This window comes from Corticium candelabrum, chromosome 16 (assembly GCF_963422355.1).
Source record: "Corticium candelabrum chromosome 16, ooCorCand1.1, whole genome shotgun sequence".
NCBI classification, from domain to species: Eukaryota; Metazoa; Porifera; class Homoscleromorpha; order Homosclerophorida; family Plakinidae; genus Corticium; species Corticium candelabrum.
Window position 1 is genome coordinate 2,965,260 of NC_085100.1, and position 18,459 is coordinate 2,983,718.

Here is an 18,459-nt window from a genome sequence, read left to right on the forward strand (position 1 = left end):
GATTCGTTAGCGTGCGTGCGTGAGGTACTGTACTGTACACTATGCTATTTGCATTCCCTAATGTTACCAGCCATGAACTTCAATGAATTGATTTGACAACACATATACAATAGTTAATCAATTAATCATACCTTCATATTGTAATATGTAATAAAGCATCTACATTGCAGCCTGATTGACTGATTTGCTGTCATTCAGTATCTCCCAACTAGACTGCTTTACTATATCTATACAGACTATGGATCATTACCAGTCAATAGTTTATCAATGACTGCAGAATCAGGAGTTAGATTACTCCAGTTTTGGCCAATAACAAAGCCAATCTTTCGTTGCCGTTCTTGCTGTTTCTTTTCTTCAATGTCCGCCCAGTGAACCTTACACACACACAACTCTTGGTGAGCCAAAACAATTTAGTGTGGACACAAACAGCTACTGCGTAGATACACACACTACCAGATCCAGAAAAACGGGTACTGCAAACAAACAGATATTCCCTACTCGTTTCTTTTTTGCTCCAGTTGTGGTGGCTGTGGTGTCTACTTCTCTGCAGCTCTGAAGGAAATCCTCTATATTTCCAAGAGGTACTGAATCTGCCTCTCTCTTCCTCTTCAGTGATTTCCGAACACCATCAAGAGCATCTACAAGTTAGAAAAATACCACAATCAGTGTCAAGACATGTCAATAAAATGACAAGAACTTGTTGCTAATACATGTAGTATATACTGTCAACTAATTGAAAGCAGTCAGTAGCGTCCTGTAGTACATGTACATGCCAATCATTGATGCCATCCAGCAATAATTCATCAATTTAGTACACAAAAATACATTGTGCATCATCCATTAAGCCTATCTCATATTTAGTAAGGCAACAAACTGCCTGTACTGCAACTGCATTTAATCTCAGTGTACTGTACTCAAACAGTGCCAGAAGAACAAACGAGATTTTGCAACCTCGGTTGCACCAGCCCTCTGAGAGTCACCTTCATCAAATTAAGTGTGCCGGTAACCACAGAACAGGACTGTAACTTGCACACATCAACAAAGTATCAATCCACCCACATTAAAACATTACAACAACATATAGTTGTTTGTCAGATATTGCCTAGGTTCCTGGATCCACTCCCAAACAGCTTGACATTTAAACATACTTATTGTATGTTTGTAATCCAACAAAAAATGCAGTAAGTATGCCTTGCACATTCTATTCCCAATAAAAACACTAGTAAAAATGTAAGTTCTTCTAATGGTTTATTATCCAAACATCATTATGTAGACATATGCAACATTAGAACGTATAAAACAGTAGAAAATACAAGCAGTTTGATTACAACAATCGATGATTATTTTAACAAATACTAGTTGACACAAATACAAACAATTGATGATTATTTTAACTATCGCTGTTTGACACATACCTAGTTGATCATCAGAGACAGCTTCCCATCGGCTGGATGACTGCAAAGTGTGCAATCAAACACACATGGTCTGAGTTGCCAAACCAGTGAGATGACATCACACAAATATAAATATATAAACTCCACAGCATGTGACATACAAGCTTCACCTATTTCGCTCAACACTACAAGAAGGTTGGGTATATAGATTTACCCACAAAGGATATGACCAATTCAATTTTTCAGTTGTACAAATAAAAATCAGCCATGAAAAGTACTTTTGAAAAATGTCATCAAGTTGTAAACCCCAAATATTCTGAGAAAGACAAAAGTAAAGGCATTTGCTTGCCCTACAATAGTGTCCTAGTGTAGAATACTATTCAGTCAACACCTGTTGCTGCAGCTTGATCAATACACTTCTGAGTAGTGAAGGACAACATCATTAAGAGTCCTTGATTTGAAGCAGAAGTACACATACAGCTTTCTGCTGGCTAGTTGTTCAAACTTGCAAAATTTGGTATTTCATGTTTCTGGTGACATCAAAATGTTCTCAAATCGCAGAATGATGTCGACAGTTTAGCTACAAAATGACTTGTAAATGAAACATAGTAAAATTGCTGCTAAGATGATAACGTTGCATAGGTAATAATTGTTCTTGATTTTCACTGTCTTTGTCGTCTCCTTCACATCTTCTAATTCTGAAAAGGTAGTAACTCGATCCCAGTCAATAAACTACAAAGAAATGTGCAAAGTGCCAAGCTGCACAAATGAAAAATTGGTCAGTTTTTTTCTATTGAAACAGTCAATACAGTTGGGCATAGTTAGTTTCTTCTGAGTAAAAGCCTAAGGGACAACAAATTTCAAGCAAGCAACAAGCGTGACTTTTCATGAGCAATGTATAGAAGTTTTTGTAGGATATCCCTATAATACAAGGAAGCTGTTGTAGATGAGCACACTCCAACACTGTCCATAGTTCATGCTGCAAAGAGAGCAATATACAATGTACAGATGTGAATGCAAACCTTCACAACATCTTCAGAATCAGCAGAGTAATCCCTCGGTAACTGAGCATATGCGTTCTCCCCAATTTCCATCTCTACCTGTATCATAGATGCAAAGTAATTCTGTGCCTATTCCTAACTTCTAAAATTGCTTAGATCTTTGAGTTCAATAAATCAGTTACTTATTGGACATTCCAAGCAATGTTTGCACCTCGTTTATTACAACTTCTTGGTGAAGTGATCGTACATCCAACCTCTTGTAGTGACTCGGGGCCGGCTGCCATTCTCTGATAATCTGCAAGACATTACAATCCATAGTCCCATAGTCATGGACTAACCAACCTATGTACTACTCTATACACCATCCCATGTACTACAAAAGTCCAACGTAAACCGATAGAAATGCAGCGTTTTGCCAAACTTTAGGATCTACCATCACACTCAAACACACACACACACACACACACACACACACACACACACACACACACACACACACACACACACACACACACACAATCTACCAAGTTGAACCTTTGCTATGTCATTGTGGCTTCTTCCATGAGCACTCTGAGCGACACATTCATTAATATCTGACATTAATTCTGCAATAAATACCTGCAATACATAATAACTCCCTAATAGTGCAACAATACACAGCTAGCCTACTGTTGCAAGACACTGGCTATACCTCATAGCCTTTTACTTTGGCATGACTCCAAAACCTTTCAAAGTCTGCAAGTTTGTGGTTGACAGAATCAACGATGACAATTGAGAAGTCTGGATCATCCAGTGTTTTACAGAAAGACTTAAACAGACTATCCTTATATAGCTGCTCCATTTCTGCATCATAACAGTAGTCTATAGACTGCATACAACACAAAGTCTCAAAACAAAGGTAAGAGTATCAGAGTAAGTAATATTCACACACATACACACACACATGCACGCACGCACGCACACACACACACACACACACACACACACACACACACACACACACACACACATGCACACACACTTATGTAATTTCTCATGGTCGCTTATACTCACATAAATGAACTCTTATGTTAGTGACTCACTTTCTTCTTTGATTTCTTGCCAGTTTCAGGGTCGACACTGACTGACTCAATGTCTGTCAAGAAGTAGTCATCTAGAGACAAGATCCGTATAGATACACCATTGTGTTGCACTTCTTTGTCCTAAAAAATAAAAAATAAAAACAATTAAGCTTCAAATTGTTTCAAAATTTTCTATCAAAATCTGTCACATTAGCTTGATAAGACTGAAGGCATGGTTAGACTATAGTACATACTTTTAGCAGCTTGGCAACATGACTCTTTCCAGTTCCTGGTGGTCCACGTAGAATAATCACAAACTATGAGAAACGAGGCAGGAAATGATGCCCATGTAGAAAAGCGCATTGATTCTTAATTGATTAATTAAACACATAAATATAACCTACAAGCAACAATGCCTACAAACATGCACACACACACACACACACACACACACACACTTTTCCTCCCTACAGAAGTGGCCACCAATTACAATGCTATCTTAACCTGTGATGGACGACTGGACCTCTCAGGCTCATCAAATAGTTCCTCTACATTCACGGTTTCAATCTTCGGAAGAGGTGGAGGTGGTGGTCGTGGAGGGGATGCTTGAGAAAGGAAAGCTTGAACACCACTTGACTGATAATTCAAATGACCACTCTGTCTCCTAACAAAATCTAGAGGTCTGTTATCTCCTCGGACTATTTGATCAGGTTGTGGGTATGGCGGCTCTTGATGTATCTGCTCATGATGAATTACGGTTTCCAGTAAGGCACGAGGTGATGCCTGCCGAATAGATGCGTGAGATCGATGGGATGCATAAGCATGAGACGTAGGTGTCTCCATCAAATAAGGTCGTCCCTGTTGACAATCAGTATCAACCATATGATGATCAACCATCTGACGATCGACCATCTGATGTTCATTCGGAGCTGGAAATTGCCATTGATGTGTTGACATTAAAGGCGGCGGTTGCCGTAACCTTCGCAAGCCTTGGTTGCTATCAGGTGGTCGCTGATTACCAGCTTGCCAACGGCATTCCTCAACGGAAACAGGCTGTGGGGCAATACTCAACAGCGGTCTGGGTCCTCGAGGCCGATAAAATCGTGGGCCTGGGTGGCGCGTAGTTGGTGGAAAAAGTGACTGCAGCAATGGTCTTGAACGTGTTTCGTGAAGAGGAAGTTGTTGTTGTTGTGAAGACTGCCAAAGCAAATTGCGAGGAGCAGGAGGAGGAGCAGGGCGACGAATCGGCCACGGTGCACGCGGAAACTCCATTCTGTAGCGGGGACCCGCATAGTTCCAGTTCGGTCTTCCTTGATTCATCGATAGGACGTCATCTTACTGGCTAATTGCTACGAACTGTCTAGAGACTAAGAACTAGTATGTGCACTACGCTTGCGCAAATATCCCGGATTTTGGCGGGTTGCACAGTTTCAAATTATACAAGCAACGCAAAATTAATTAATTTCCTACTAGCTATTGATGACTTTGTTTGAGTGTGTGGAAAATTTGAATAGACAGACGCACATGTAATTATTTATATGATAATGTGTAATAATAAATTTTGGAACGGTATCTATGAGAAAGTCTGTTCTAGCGCGCGTTAGTTAGTAAAACTACTTGGGAACTCGAGGCTGACTAGATGGCGCTTGGACTTCCTCGTTTGCGACCGCTCGACCACACAGCCACAGCATGGGCCAGCGAGCAGTGCGAATCTTTAGCCACACGTAACGGCGCTCTCAACCTTTACCAGCGCCTCGTCGAGAACGGCGAAATCTGGAGCCTCTCGTCGCTCTCCGTCGACCTACGAGAGCCTCGACTGCCCGAATACGAACGTGAAACGCCGACCGACGAGGAACAGGATCATTACCTCAACGAAATTCTACTAACTGAGAAACGTATCTGCCGCTGGGCGCTGTCAGACACGCCATTTGCCAAAGCGACTTTTCACCGGCAGTCTGTCTTGCGTCGAGTCGTTACGGCCATCATAAATCGCTACTCTGATACCGTGCGAGAGGAGCAGCGATCGAGAAAGTCGCCGGAAAGTAGTGAGAGAGATGTGGAGACGGACAGTGCGGCAGAGAGCAAGAAACGCGAGACGGACGTGCTGATTGAGTTGGGAGTCAAGACAGGACTGTCGCTGCTGTTTTCTCTTCTCAGACAGGCGTGGAGTGCGGAGAGAGGAACGAGGAATGTGGACATTTGTAACAGTGTGTTGAGGACTGCACATGATGTGTTGTCTGGTCTTCCTCCGGGTTTGTTGGCTGGGAAGACGAAGATTGGTTCGTTAGCTTGGCAGAGTTTGGATGAAGTTTGTGGATTTTTGAAGGAAGTGGCTGTGCCCGAGTCGCCGGCTGATGTGGATGGTCGTGAGCTGGCGCTTGAGCTGTTTCTTCTTATTGCTCTGCAGCGAGCGTCGCTTTCGCATTTGTTGAGATGGATTGAAGTAGCGATTCTTGCTAATTCGGATCTGAGGAAAATTGGCGTTGGAGCTAATGGAGGTGGCAATGACTGCAGAATGGTAGAGGTGTCTGGTTCAGTTATAAGGCAAATCATTACTGAAGTTGTCAAAGCTGTTGTAAGTCGGTCAGCAGTTGGCGTCTGTTTGATATTCAGTAGTTTTGCTGTGGTGTGTGTGTGTGTGTGTGTGTGTGTGTGTGTGTGTGTGTGTGTGTGACTTCAAAGCAAAAAGTGTCCACATGTGGTTATTAAGATAGAAGAGTGGCCAATGATGGTGAAATTTGAGAGGTCTTGCATTGACTTTCATAATTTCATCTATGAGCCATAAGAAACAGGACTTTGTAAAAACCGCGAAATTTGGCAATTAGTGTACTCTAAACATACATGGGTTAGCTGAGTCAGTGACTTTGTGGGCTATCTGAGTGGCTGACTATGTCTGTCACCCTTGCTGCTCAGGAATGTGTCATACCCTTGCTTTGGTCCAATCACAAACAGAATTTGCGATTGATCTACATGGCAACCACAGACAATGGATGAACTACCAATCAGATCTGCGAAATGTTCATGAAAGAGTTTTTTTATTAGAACAGTGTACTTTATTTTTTGTGATTGTCAGGGTCTTGTCAGAAATAACAACAGAACTTACCTGTCTGCAACTGCTGACTGAAATGAATCGCTCTTGTGGGTTACAAGATTTATATGAAAATCTAACATTGTATAACCATGGCGATATTTATGTCCAGTATATGTGATAACTGTTGTTACTGTACTTTGACGCTACAGATTGTTTATGGACTTTGCGGTCACGTAAAGCAACAGTTGCTTGTACAATTTCAGATAGAATTTACAAGTAGCACACTTAAAAGGAAAATAGCATCTAAATCCATAATTCTATGCAATAATCCAATCATGGTATTAGAAGGCTCATAGCTGTGGAAGTGACGGTGCAAATGCAGTTTCAATTACTAGTTGTATTTATTAAGAAAATCACCAAGTTACTCTCACAACAGCAATAGTTTAATTTCTTAATTAATCATATTTATGATTAGAAACTTGTGCAGCTACTTAGTGGCTTGAATACTGGTAACTGTTGTGTAGCAACTTGATGACCAGACAGACGATGTTAGCACTTTGTTGGCTCAAGTTGGTTGTGATCAGGACAAGGTAGCTTCTCACAAGGCTGCCATCGTACTACTATCTGAAGTAAGTTGTATTGAATGCACATGTTGCACCTCTCTTGATTATATGTTGCTGCTTTATTTGCCTTTCTTCTTGGTTGCTTGGACTATGTTTGTGCAATCACTGGTGTGTGTGTGTGTGTGTGTGTGTGTGTGTGTGTGTGTGTGTGTGTGTGTGTGTGTGTGTGTGTGTGTGTGTGTGTGTGTGTGTGTGTGTGTGTGTGTGTGTGTGTGTACATTCTTTGGATCTATTTGTTGTGAGTCTATTTACAATTAGAAATTTCAGAAACCCAACCTAATTTTTCAACTGTTTACTGAAATAATACAATAGATATGTGTCTCTGTAGATTACAAAGAGGGCAAATCACTATACCGAGGTATCAGCTGGAGAGACAACATTATGTCATAACTCAGTAACCGTGAGAAGTGAGCAAATGGAGACATATGTTTGGGGCAGTAACAGCAGTCATCAGCTAACACTAGGCAGTCAGGAAAAAGTACTTGTAGCAAAGCTTTCCACTGAACTCAGTGGCCATGTTCAGGTGAGCGATACTGAGCTACATATTATAAGTACTTGGACATTTGCGTGTGATGCTTGTCTATCTAATGATATTGAGGCCAATTTCATAAGACATGTGTAATTAATTTTTTCTGAAACTTTGGGTGTAGTTTTGTTGCAAACATGTAGGATGTTACTGCTCTTCAGTGCCTGTTTGAATTCCAGCAATGTGATGGAGAATTGAGAATATTGAACTTTGATGCACGCATGCACTAGGGTTACAGTAGTGTGTCAGCAGACGGACAGAAGGCCAATTGAATGTGCTCATTGTTATGGTGGTGTTAATTAGTGTGCCAGCACTGTACACCTGGGGTTGTGTCATGCGTGTGAAGTAGCTGTTTGTAGCTGTTCCGTGTTGCTGAGCAGTCGAGGGTTTAACACTTTAGTGGTTCTTCATTTGCCACACAATCTTGCTAATACACTGTGTTTCCCTACACAGCTCAGTTTGTGGCATTGATGCAGCACTCTGATACATCTCTAAGGCTGTGTTTCAATGTATCAATTAAGCTCATTCACTTCATAGATTTATGTAGCATGACATCATTTGATTGAACTTAAACTTCGCGGCTGCATGTTTAAAATCCTGTTGTTAGGGATTTTCCTATTTCAAAGTGGGTTGTGTGGGCTTGACTGATATGGATTTGCCAACCACATTTTAGCTTGCAGAGTTGTAAACAATGTTGTATACATCTTATTGTTATTAGGTTGAGGGAGGCCAATACTGTACGTTTGTTATATCATCAAAAGGAGAGATCAAGGGATGTGGGAAGGGTAGTTATGGCCGACTGGGAATGGGTGACTCCAACACACAACATCGTCTCAAATCTATTCCCCTGTTTCTGTCCAACAGTATTGTCATTAGAACTGTGTCTTCATCGAAGGGATCGGATGGTCATACTCTAGCTATCAGTGATTGTGGTCGTGTGTACAGTTGGGGTGATGGTGATTATGGCAAACTGGGACACGGCAATCGGACAACAACTAAAGTTCCAAAATTGATTGAAAGTTTAAGTGACAAGGTAAGGTACTGCATGTTTCTTCTGTTGCCTTAATGTGGTCATGTAGCGAATGTGTGTTTGTGTTAATCGTTTTGTAATTTGTTTATGTTGTGAACTTCATTACACAGAAAAAGTATGTGGTGGTAACTTGTTGAATGAGCTAGATGTTGTTATATTGTTGCATTTTTACACAAATCGGGTGTGCATGTATGTGTATCCTAAGCATGTCAACGATTAAAATCTGTGTTTTCTGCGATGTAACTTCATTGTTGCTTGTTGTGTGTTGAAGGTTGTTGTGTGTGTCTCTGCTGGTTTTCGTCACAGTGCTGCTGTCACTGAGTACAATGAACTGTACACGTGGGGTGAAGGAGACCACGGTCGCTTGGGCCATGGAAACACTGACAACAAACTGTCTCCAACACTTGTGCAGGGAATCAGTGGAGTTGGTTCAGTAGTTTGTGCCAGCTCACATACATTAGCACTTTCTCAGAATGGAATGACAGTGTGGTCGTTTGGTGGAGGAGATCACGGTATGTATTTGTGTGGTAGAAATCAAGTAGCCGTTTCAGTTGATTGAAGATGTGATGGATGTGTTATTATTGAAATTTTTATCGCTATACGTTTTGATACATGTCTGATGCGATGTCTGCTTGTCTGCCTGGCTGTGTGGTTGTTAGCATGTCTGCCCTAACTGGTCATCGTTTTTTCTTATTTTGCTTATGTTATCAGCCAATATTGCACTTTGCATCTCTTCGTCTTTCTTCCATCTATCTGCATGTCTCTGTCTCCCACGTAGTGGTGTGATACGTTTACGTCAGAGCTGTTGGTTTGATGTCATTGGATGCTAGTAAAATGTCTTCATTTTTGCATTTTGTTAGGAAAACTAGGTAATGGTAGCTCAGCGAATGTCTCATCTCCCAAGGTTTACTTGTTTTGGACATTTTTTACTTGTTCTAGCATGACTATCTCATTTAGACAATTGATCATCTCTCAAATATGAATATTGAAAAGATTGATGCTGGGAGTCAGTACAGTCTGGCTCTCACTCAGTTTGGACAGGTGAACTCTTTGTACATTAGTTATCAATCGTTGGTAATTCATAACATGGTTGATTCAAGATTTATGTGTGGGGGAGTGGTCATTGCCTCGGCATGGAGGCAACGACTCAGTCGCTTCCTACACTGCTGGAATCTCTTGCAGACAAGAATATTATTGATATCTCAGCAGGAGACGGTCACTGTCTTGCTTTAACACAGGGTAAGATGCGTAACATATTGATTATGATGTACTGGTACTCCTAGGATGTTGAGATTAGTCAGTATGGTACAGTAGCAATGATCATGCATCCAGCAAATCAGTATTTATTGGTTGTTGCCAGTGAATTATTATAACTCTATTTTACGATTGTCTGAAATCTTTCTGTAAACCATTTACTAAGGGAATTAATTGGCTTATTTTAGATTGTGAAGTATATGCATGGGGTGCAAACACAATGGGTCAATGCGGTTTGGGCGATTTGGCAAGTCCAGTGAAGACACCACAACGAGTTAAAGGACTTGAGGGTGTACCTGTACAGCAAGTGGCAGCTGGAACGTCTCACAGTATGGCATGGACGGTGCCACCTACCGGCAGGTATTGTGCATAAGCACTGTGTAAGTAACTGTATGTTGTTTGTAGGTTAAACGTATCAACGTTTAGTTTCAATATTTGTTCTCTGTCTGTTGAATGTGTACCGTATTACCCCGCATTTTGCTGCATGCTCGCATACAGCGAAGTTGACCAGGGTGCCGGTATACTCTGGGGTTTACCGGCATGCTGCAAAATGCGGGGTCAAACAACTGCTTCAAAGTACGTGCAGTTTTGTGGCAATGGTATATGATTTTCTTCCACGTGCTAGACTAACGTGGCCTTTAACAGGTATCTCTCCTGCCTCTTAAAAGTGCTATCCAGCTCTGCCATCACGGTTTACGTCGCGGATGTTAATATCTATTGTCTCGCCTTCACGAGTACCATCCGTCACGCTCGCTCTTGCCCCACCCTATACCGGCATGCCAGTTTAGCTACCTGCCTCATGTAAGTTTGGTAAATCTCACTTATACCGGCATGCGGCAAAATACGAGGTAATATGGTAGTTGCCTACTTTCTGTCTTTCTCCTTGCATACCCACTTGGCTATTTGCTGTCTGTTTGTCTGTTTGTCTCTGTCCATTTGTGTATTTATTTTTGCATGTCTGTCTGATAGTTTCTGCATCTTTTGGTCTAATCACATACTCTGTTGCTAGTGCTAAGGCAGTGTGTTTTATCAGGCGAACTCTGACATGGCATAGGCCGTACTGCATTGAAGTGAACTCTCATACATTTGAGAAACTGAGACAGTTTCTTGAGCAGTATGCTGTGACGTTGTCTTCTCATGATAAACCGGTGCCACCATTCTCCACTCAAAGGCACTGTCCAAGTACTTATTGATTGTTTTGCTGATAATAATGGATTTGGTTGCTTAGTGAACAGGAGAGTTTTGTATTGACATGCCTCTCTTTGCTGCAAACACATGTAAATCTAGCTGAGTCGTGGCGACGAATGTCAGGAATCTCACTAGATGTTGAGATGAGGAGACTTCGCCAATTAATCTTCCGACTCATTGATCTCGGACTACCGACTACGATACAACAAGTAAGCCATCGTAATGTACAAGTGGTATGCTATGTGTTTTATCAGTATAGTTTTACTCCATGATAATGTTCTTTATGTATGTATGTGTATATTTGTATTGCATTTCACGAGATACGGGCCAGTAGGCAGTCAATACACAGAGAAAGATACATAAAGAGTTATTGTTCAAGTACACTTCTTCAAATTCTCATACAGTAACTTGTTGTGCATACAGGCCGTTGTATGGCTCCTACTACTATAGCAAGGGATTTGCAGAGTTGTATAATCATGTCACAATACAGACCGACTCATTTGCTCTATGAAGGCACCGATGACAGAACATCAGTTTCTTGCTCCTTAATGTCTTGCTTGCTTTCACAAATCATGTTTTACATCTTTCACTGCTTAATCTGTCATGAAGTATGTGGCTTTGTTTTAGGTTATTTGCAAAGTTGTCTCTGCGGGTGCATCGCTGCTTCTGCCACCATTGCAAGAGCGACTGGAGTTGTTGCATGGGCTTTTACCTCATGGTGACAGGGGATGGAATGATTTGTCTGCAGGACAGGTATAGTGTCAGTGATCTAATTGCCTATTACTGTGGAGAGACAGCTTACCAGTTCTATGTATATATGCTTTTGGACCTGTTTTTGGTGCAGTCTTTATACCTCTGTCTGTCTGTCTGTCTGTCTGTCTGTCTGTCTGTCTGCCTGCCTGCCTGTCTTTCTGTCTTTTTCATATATTTGTCTGTCTGTCTGTCTGTCTGTCTGTTTTTGTTTTCTTTTGTCCATGCATGTATTATTATTATTTTTACGTAGCGTTTGCAACTGAGAGTATATCTGGAGAGTTTACATGACAGTCGTCATGTTGCAATGCTACTTGGTCCACTGTACAAGGCCAATGATCGATCAAGTGAAGAAACATCAGCTCAATTGGTGGCCAATCTGATGAAGACTGTGCTTGGGAATTTGTGTTCAGATACTGTAAGCTGTAGAACAAACAGATTGTTGACATACTGTATGTGTTGAGTATCATCTTACTATTTGAGTACTGCCATATTGCTTGTTATAAGTTTGTGATTGGTGTGTAGGAGAGAGCAATTCAGAAAGTTGTGGAAGAAACTTCAAACAATGATGTTCAGGAAACAGTTGATGTTACAGTGGAGTCACCATCTCTGCTTTTACCTCTTCTTGCTTTGCTTCATCGTCATCTTGTGTCTGTTTGCATGGTAAAGTCATCAGTGACTCAAAGCAAGGTGTCTGATGAAACGAGATTTATGATAGTCTACAGAGTGATTTAAGTATATCTATTTGTTGCTGTTTATTCAGTTTTTTCTGTCTTTATTTGTCCTTTTTTGTCTTGCTCTCTTCTGTTTTCCATGTCTCTTTCACACACTCACACACACACACACACACACACACACACACACACACACACACACACACACAACTTTTTTATTCTCTGACTGATGTCTGTTTGTCTTTTTTTGTTTATCTGGTTTATGTGTCTGGCAATGTGTTTGTTGAAATGTGTGTTTGGACAGATATGATAGATTTCACTTTGTATTTGAGTGTGTGTACTATAGGCTTCATCAGCCTTCATGCTCTACAGGAATCACTTTGCACTCTATTTATCATGCTGCTGTGACTTGCTCGAAATGTCAGTCAAGCCTCTTCAGGTGTTGCCTTCATGTTCCAGGAAATTAGATGGTGAGTTGAATGCATTACCCACTTGGGACGCTTTTGATTGGGCTTTTAAGAGGCTCCATGTGCACACTCCTCTTTCAACTTCTGCAGCTCTGCCGTTATGGTCGGAAGAGCCAACTCTACCAACTCTGCTGCTGGTTGAAAGAGCACCTCCTCTTTCAACCTTTTCCAGCTCTGTGCTAGAAGAAGTTGGAAGAGGGGTGTGCTCTTCCAGACTCTTCCAGAAGAGGCTGAAAGAGCCCAATCGAATGAATTCTTGATTACAACACTTGCTGCTATGAAGCATGTTTTCGAATTGAAATGAAATTCAAAATCATTGATTCGACTTATGCAATGTACATAGAAAACAGACATTCCTGTGTGCACTTCAGTGTACTGTTCTAACAATCAATCTACACATTTGTTATCACAGATGATTAGTAGATATCAAATTCCTTCCACTGACCATGTTGAGTGGCAACATAACATGGGTAATAAAGTCTTTAGCTCAGGTTGATAGGGGTGGTGTTTATTTTAATCATGTTTGTCGGCACAATAATTTGATGGGTTAATGTGTGTTTGTGTGTGTGTGTGTGTAGATATGTTGTACAACTCTGTCACTGGTTCACTTCTTTCCCAGTTTGTTCATGGTCTTCTGATATTTCCTACTCATTTGGTTCAAGAGTTATTTCCTGTTTGCTTGCGACTTCTTGCTCATTTGGATAAAGTCTGCAGATGCCTTCCAGTAGATCAACTCTCTTACCTTGAGAGTGCAGAGCTAGACAAGCCTCTTTCAATTAATTGCCTAGAGATGACTAATTTATCAGGGAATCAGAAGACTCCACCATGGGAATGGTTGGTTGACATTGAACGAACTTGTGCTCTTGCTGTTGGTTGCTGCTTGAAGAAAACCATTGAGGGTGAAACTGTAGAAGTGACAGAGGAAGAACGAATGTGTTCAGAATGGACAACATCACAGCTGCTCAGCAATGGCCTGGAAGATATGTCACAAGAACTCAAAACTGACTGTAAGTGTAAATTTTGAGTGGCTTTGTGGATGGTTTGTCTGATGAGTTGAACACATTCACCATCTATATATAAGACGCACAAGAATTTGACCTACAGACTATTGTCATAAATCCCTAGATTATGTAGAGTCAGTTGCCACTTTGTCATAATGTTCTTTGTATAGCTGCTTTACTGAGTGGTGGTGTCACTGTGGATATTCCTTTGTCAGAGTTGTCTCCTGAAAATCAAGTGCTTGTTGCATTAGCCCTCGGTAGGGACAATGATCACGCCAACCACATCTGGGAGAATATGATAGCTTATGCTATTCATCATGGTATGTGGTCTTGTAATTTGTGATGTATTTTGCAGTAGTTTTTATGTCTAGATTGGGAGACAGCAACAGAGCAGGAAGACCTTCAGTTGAACTCTGTGTCTCGTCATGTTTTGGCAGCACTGATTAAACATTGTAACTTGATGAGTGTGATCATGCAGGCAAGGTAGGTATGTGGGAGAGAGAATCAGTAGTGTTAATACACATTAGAACCAGCTATTGAACATTTAGTGATGGGGAGAGGTTCCTTTTTGTTCTAGAAATAATCAATCCTGTTTTCGTGTCAAATTTCCCTTGCCAATTCCGGTCTTGCAGAGAACACCAATAGACTTGGCAATTATAGGATAGAATACCACAGATGAGAAAGTCTTTTGGCACACATGCTGTATCTGTAACTTTCTATTTTACTGATGTCGTGGACATTGCTGCTTAGAAATTAACTGTCCGAGTTACCATCATTCCATGTGTAGCTACCTGTCATTATCACAATAGTTAGCACAGGAGGAAGCACATTTGGGTATTTTACAGACACTAAGGAAGCACGTTGACACTACTACAGATATTTGATGCATTGATGCAGCAGTTGTTTGTTGTCTAACAGTTTGCTTATATTTGTTCTAGGGGTAGTGGACTCAAACATGGTGCTGTTGTGGACGTTTATCGACACGCATTCAAAACTCGTCGTCAGCTTGTTCACCTTCGCGACAGTTATGAACAGGCCGGATCAGAGACAACAGCATACCAGACAGCTTGCATCCACATTCGATCACGCTGTATGTTCTTGCTGTTGCATGTTAACTCAGCAGTGCAAAGTGAAGAGGCTTTTATCCCTCTGTCACTTTCTACTAAGAAACAAAGCAGTACAACTCATGAGGACATGCAGTCTAGTACTGAGACTCCACTTGCTTTTGATGATCAAGAGCAAGCAAGAAAATCAGGTAGTCCAATTGAATCTTTAAAGAAGATCAGCATGCCAGTAAGGATGTTATCAGTAACTGACAATGGAAGATTTAAGGATGATGGTGGAGTGTTTCCATCTGGTACTGTTAAGGCTGTTAGCTGTGAGTCACGAGAGTCAAAGGAAGGTGAGAATGCACACTTGCTGCTTTATGTTGTACAGATTTTGGAGAATTATAGTAGATTTGCATTTGCAATGGGTGAATCCAAACTTGTGAAACAGGGAGATAAATGGTGATGCTGTAGTTGACATGCATTTAATGAGTATCAGTTTTCAATACCACTATTAACAAGATGTATAGATCTTGGACAAGTAGACTTGAGTCTAGAGACAAGCAATGTTGTCTTGGATCTAATTACACGAGTTACAGCACAGGGGCTTTAGTGATCTCAGACAGCAAATTGTCTTGTTTGTCACATGGCATTTTCACTATTGTGCAGAGGCAGTGGTAGATTGCTGACATTGCTAGACTTCTGTCAGTCGTATTTAATCGTTGCCACTAACAATAAATATATTATAATGGTTGTGGTATTCTACTCTCTGCTTGAAGCTTGTGTATTTTTTAGTATTCCTAACTATTAGCTCAGTGAATGTGGTGAGAACAGACAAACCTGTAATGTACAGAATGCACAAAGTATGTGGTTGTACATTGTGTAGTATCATAGGCTTAACTGTAATACATATAGCATTTGTCATTCCTATGACTGTTGCCAGTGTTGGTCTATTAATTGCTGTAGGGAGTGACATGATGTCTTTGGCATCGGTGAAAGAAGCTTTGAGACGCTTACGTTGGAGACGAGAACGAATGGAACGGTCAGCATCCATTCACTCAAAGCGTCAGAGTAAAAAGAATTTAGGCCACTCAAAATATGCAAGAAAGTTGCCATATGGTCACAAGACAGTGTTACAACACGTGTCTTCCCTGGTCGTAGATTTTGTTAAGAGCGATGGAGGTGTCTGTGTACTGGATATTTCGGATGGCGAAAGAAAGACACCAGAACCATTGCATGCATCTCGTTGTCGGAAAACAGAACCTGTGATTGTGCTTAATGCCATGCAACAACAACAATGCAGAGCTGAGGTGAGTGTACACAGTACACTTTTGTTCAGTACTTTAGCATCAATTAACAAAATAGATTAATTGACTTTGAGAAAATGTTGGCATTAGAAACATTGGAGGTGTACTGTTGACAGTAGTTACAGAGTGTGTTTTTCAATTGTGAAACTTTGTCTGTTGACTTGTTTTTGCATTATATTTCAATTGGCGTAATCAAACCTGTTGTGCTAAATTAGCTCATTCAGAGAATGCTTGTCAGTTTATCAGAATTTGAATACTGCTACTACTTCTGTAGTCCACCTGATAATTATCAACATGTAAATCACATACATACTGTTGAAAACGTTTAAGTGGTACATTGTATTAGTTGATCATAACTAAACGTCTTAGCAGTCTATCACTGTATTACACATGTGCCTAGATTATTATTGGTGGGAGTCATCTAACAGTTTAGTAACTGCATGAGATTAGTATGTTAGGGAAATATCAAAAACAAATCTTCGTGTCACAATCTCTTTGCAAACAGATTTAATCACAATAGTTTGCGGAACGACTTTGTGGAGGTACAACGTGCAAGTAGAACAATCATTCTTTCTGGGCTTACCTTGTTCACACTACACCAACTGTTTATTATATTTGCAGCATACTGTAGGATTCCTGTATTGTAGGTTCGTTTTGAAGCTCTGGAGCAGTTTGGATGCCTGATTAACTTTGAACGTTTGATGAACCAAACGTATATTTCTCGGTCACTCATAACATCTGTACATCTACAACTACTTGCTAGTTGCTTAGGTCTCAGTTGTCTTGATGGTCATGACAATGAGTCGGACACTGAACCAAAGACAGTCTTTAACTACCAGGTTATTTGGATGTGTTAGGTTTTGCCTATTCTGCTCTGTTATTGTTGGATGATGTTGTAGGATCATGTTCATGCTGCAAAGAGTGGCATGCAGCAGAGAATACAGTCGGCTGCTCAGATTATCTACACTCATTTGATTGATATATTAGGACAGTACACCCTACAGGAGACGCCTTCAGGTGGTGAATGCAAGCTTGTGTTTGTACACTGCTCTGATTGGTTTCTTTATTTTGCTTGATGATTTTTTTCCAATGTTTATGTTTTGATTCATGTGTCGATGAAGCTCTGATTTCTGTTGCAGTTCAGTCCAGCCTGGCACTGTGTGGTGTTGCAGGACTTAGTACAAAACATCATTTACCTGATCTTAATCATTTGTCTTCTTCTGGTGTTTTAACTCACTTGGGTTCCCTTATCTCACGTGTGGATATCAAGACTCCACGCTTGTTACGGCAAGCTGCAAAACGATTGCTCAAAGCACTGTCTCTCACTGGAAGGTAATTAGGTGGTTAAATGGTGGTCTTAATTTCTATGTGTGTTTGACTGGTATTTGTGCAGTTGTCTTTCTGATCGTTTGTCTGAATCAACTGCTCAAACACTTTTGAACTTGCATTTTGACCATGTCACGGCTTTGCACAATGCTGTCATGATAAGAAGTCAAAACAAGAGCCTCACTAGTCATTTGGCTTTAGAAAAGTTACAGGAGGCTCTTAGCAATGCCTTGATGACTCTCAAGAGAATCTCAACAGCAGAAAAGTTTAATCTTCTACTTTGTGACATCAAATGGGTAACGTTGTTGTTGGACGTTGCTCGCAGTCCTTGCAATTTTGCAGTTTTAAGTGTTTGTGGGCTGAAGCCACGACTGCTAGCCTTGCTTCTTCTTGATGCAATTCTACGATGTGGAGACATTGAGCAGAAGGGAATGGTAGTTGAGCAATTGTTTGAGCTCTTAGCTGGTACTACAAGTAAACAGTTGGACAGTGGCAATTCTTGTCTCGAGGTACCAGCAATGGATGTGGATTTGTTAGATGAAGATGATGGAATGGTTCCCTTACACATGAAATTTGAGCAATCTCGAAGTGTGCGTTGCAAAGTGATGGGAAATGTGATTACTCATCAGAGCAGTAATGATGGATATGCTGTAGGCTCGATGGCCTTGTACAGTGGACTTTTCCGATGGAAGGTATGATGGTCTTGTGTGAAATATGATATCATGATAAGTAGTCACTTCATTGGCTACGTAGCAACTCGTCTAGTACATTAAATTGTTC

The 18,459-nt window shown here is 40.8% G+C and overlaps 2 protein-coding genes across 3 annotated transcripts in view; one reads left to right on the forward strand and one right to left on the reverse strand.

The window, feature by feature from the left end:
• Positions 1 to 113: 113 nt before the first annotated feature.
• LOC134192270 (YLP motif-containing protein 1-like) lies at positions 114 to 4,828 on the reverse strand. Of its 2 annotated transcripts, XM_062660992.1 has the most exons (10): positions 3,961 to 4,828; positions 3,711 to 3,773; positions 3,478 to 3,597; positions 3,087 to 3,263; positions 2,930 to 3,013; positions 2,607 to 2,690; positions 2,417 to 2,494; positions 1,416 to 1,455; positions 499 to 638; positions 114 to 374 (listed from the first exon to the last, which is right to left on the reverse strand). In XM_062660992.1, the coding sequence occupies exons 1-10, from the start codon at positions 4,774 to 4,776 to the stop codon at positions 237 to 239; spliced, it is 1,740 nt and encodes a 579-aa protein (XP_062516976.1). In that variant the 5' UTR covers positions 4,777 to 4,828; the 3' UTR covers positions 114 to 236. The 2 variants fall into 2 exon arrangements, 1 of the variants encoding a protein (XP_062516976.1); XR_009971919.1 differs by lacking the exon at positions 1,416 to 1,455 and having other exon boundaries at positions 234 to 374.
• A 267-nt stretch (positions 4,829 to 5,095) lies between these two features.
• The window catches only part of LOC134192509 (probable E3 ubiquitin-protein ligase HERC1), a 31,048-nt gene continuing 17,684 nt past the window's right edge, over positions 5,096 to 18,459 (forward strand). Inside the window, exons 1-24 of the mRNA XM_062661246.1 lie at positions 5,096 to 6,031; positions 7,012 to 7,116; positions 7,439 to 7,633; positions 8,355 to 8,669; positions 8,938 to 9,178; positions 9,527 to 9,570; positions 9,624 to 9,707; positions 9,767 to 9,905; positions 10,109 to 10,280; positions 10,954 to 11,091; positions 11,149 to 11,317; positions 11,736 to 11,861; positions 12,112 to 12,276; positions 12,384 to 12,584; positions 12,879 to 13,002; positions 13,578 to 14,006; positions 14,171 to 14,320; positions 14,372 to 14,483; positions 14,939 to 15,402; positions 16,013 to 16,356; positions 17,001 to 17,192; positions 17,253 to 17,370; positions 17,493 to 17,685; positions 17,747 to 18,371. Coding sequence (XP_062517230.1) covers positions 5,096 to 6,031; positions 7,012 to 7,116; positions 7,439 to 7,633; positions 8,355 to 8,669; positions 8,938 to 9,178; positions 9,527 to 9,570; positions 9,624 to 9,707; positions 9,767 to 9,905; positions 10,109 to 10,280; positions 10,954 to 11,091; positions 11,149 to 11,317; positions 11,736 to 11,861; positions 12,112 to 12,276; positions 12,384 to 12,584; positions 12,879 to 13,002; positions 13,578 to 14,006; positions 14,171 to 14,320; positions 14,372 to 14,483; positions 14,939 to 15,402; positions 16,013 to 16,356; positions 17,001 to 17,192; positions 17,253 to 17,370; positions 17,493 to 17,685; positions 17,747 to 18,371 — 5,781 coding nt within the window. The remainder of the gene's footprint in view (positions 6,032 to 7,011; positions 7,117 to 7,438; positions 7,634 to 8,354; positions 8,670 to 8,937; positions 9,179 to 9,526; positions 9,571 to 9,623; positions 9,708 to 9,766; positions 9,906 to 10,108; positions 10,281 to 10,953; positions 11,092 to 11,148; positions 11,318 to 11,735; positions 11,862 to 12,111; positions 12,277 to 12,383; positions 12,585 to 12,878; positions 13,003 to 13,577; positions 14,007 to 14,170; positions 14,321 to 14,371; positions 14,484 to 14,938; positions 15,403 to 16,012; positions 16,357 to 17,000; positions 17,193 to 17,252; positions 17,371 to 17,492; positions 17,686 to 17,746; positions 18,372 to 18,459) is intronic.

Bases quoted from the DNA above. Each gene is read 5' to 3' on its own strand.
- LOC134192270 (XM_062660992.1), bottom strand. From the start codon at position 4,776: ATGAATCAAGGAAGACCGAACTGGAACTATGCGGGTCCCCGCTACAGA. The intron at 2,691-2,929 runs GTTCAACTTGGT...AATGTCTTGCAG, and splicing joins GCCACAATGACATAGCAAAG to ATTATCAGAGAATGGCAGCC. The intron at 639-1,415 runs GTATGTGTCAAA...TCTAACTTGTAG, and splicing joins TGTCTCTGATGATCAACTAG to ATGCTCTTGATGGTGTTCGG.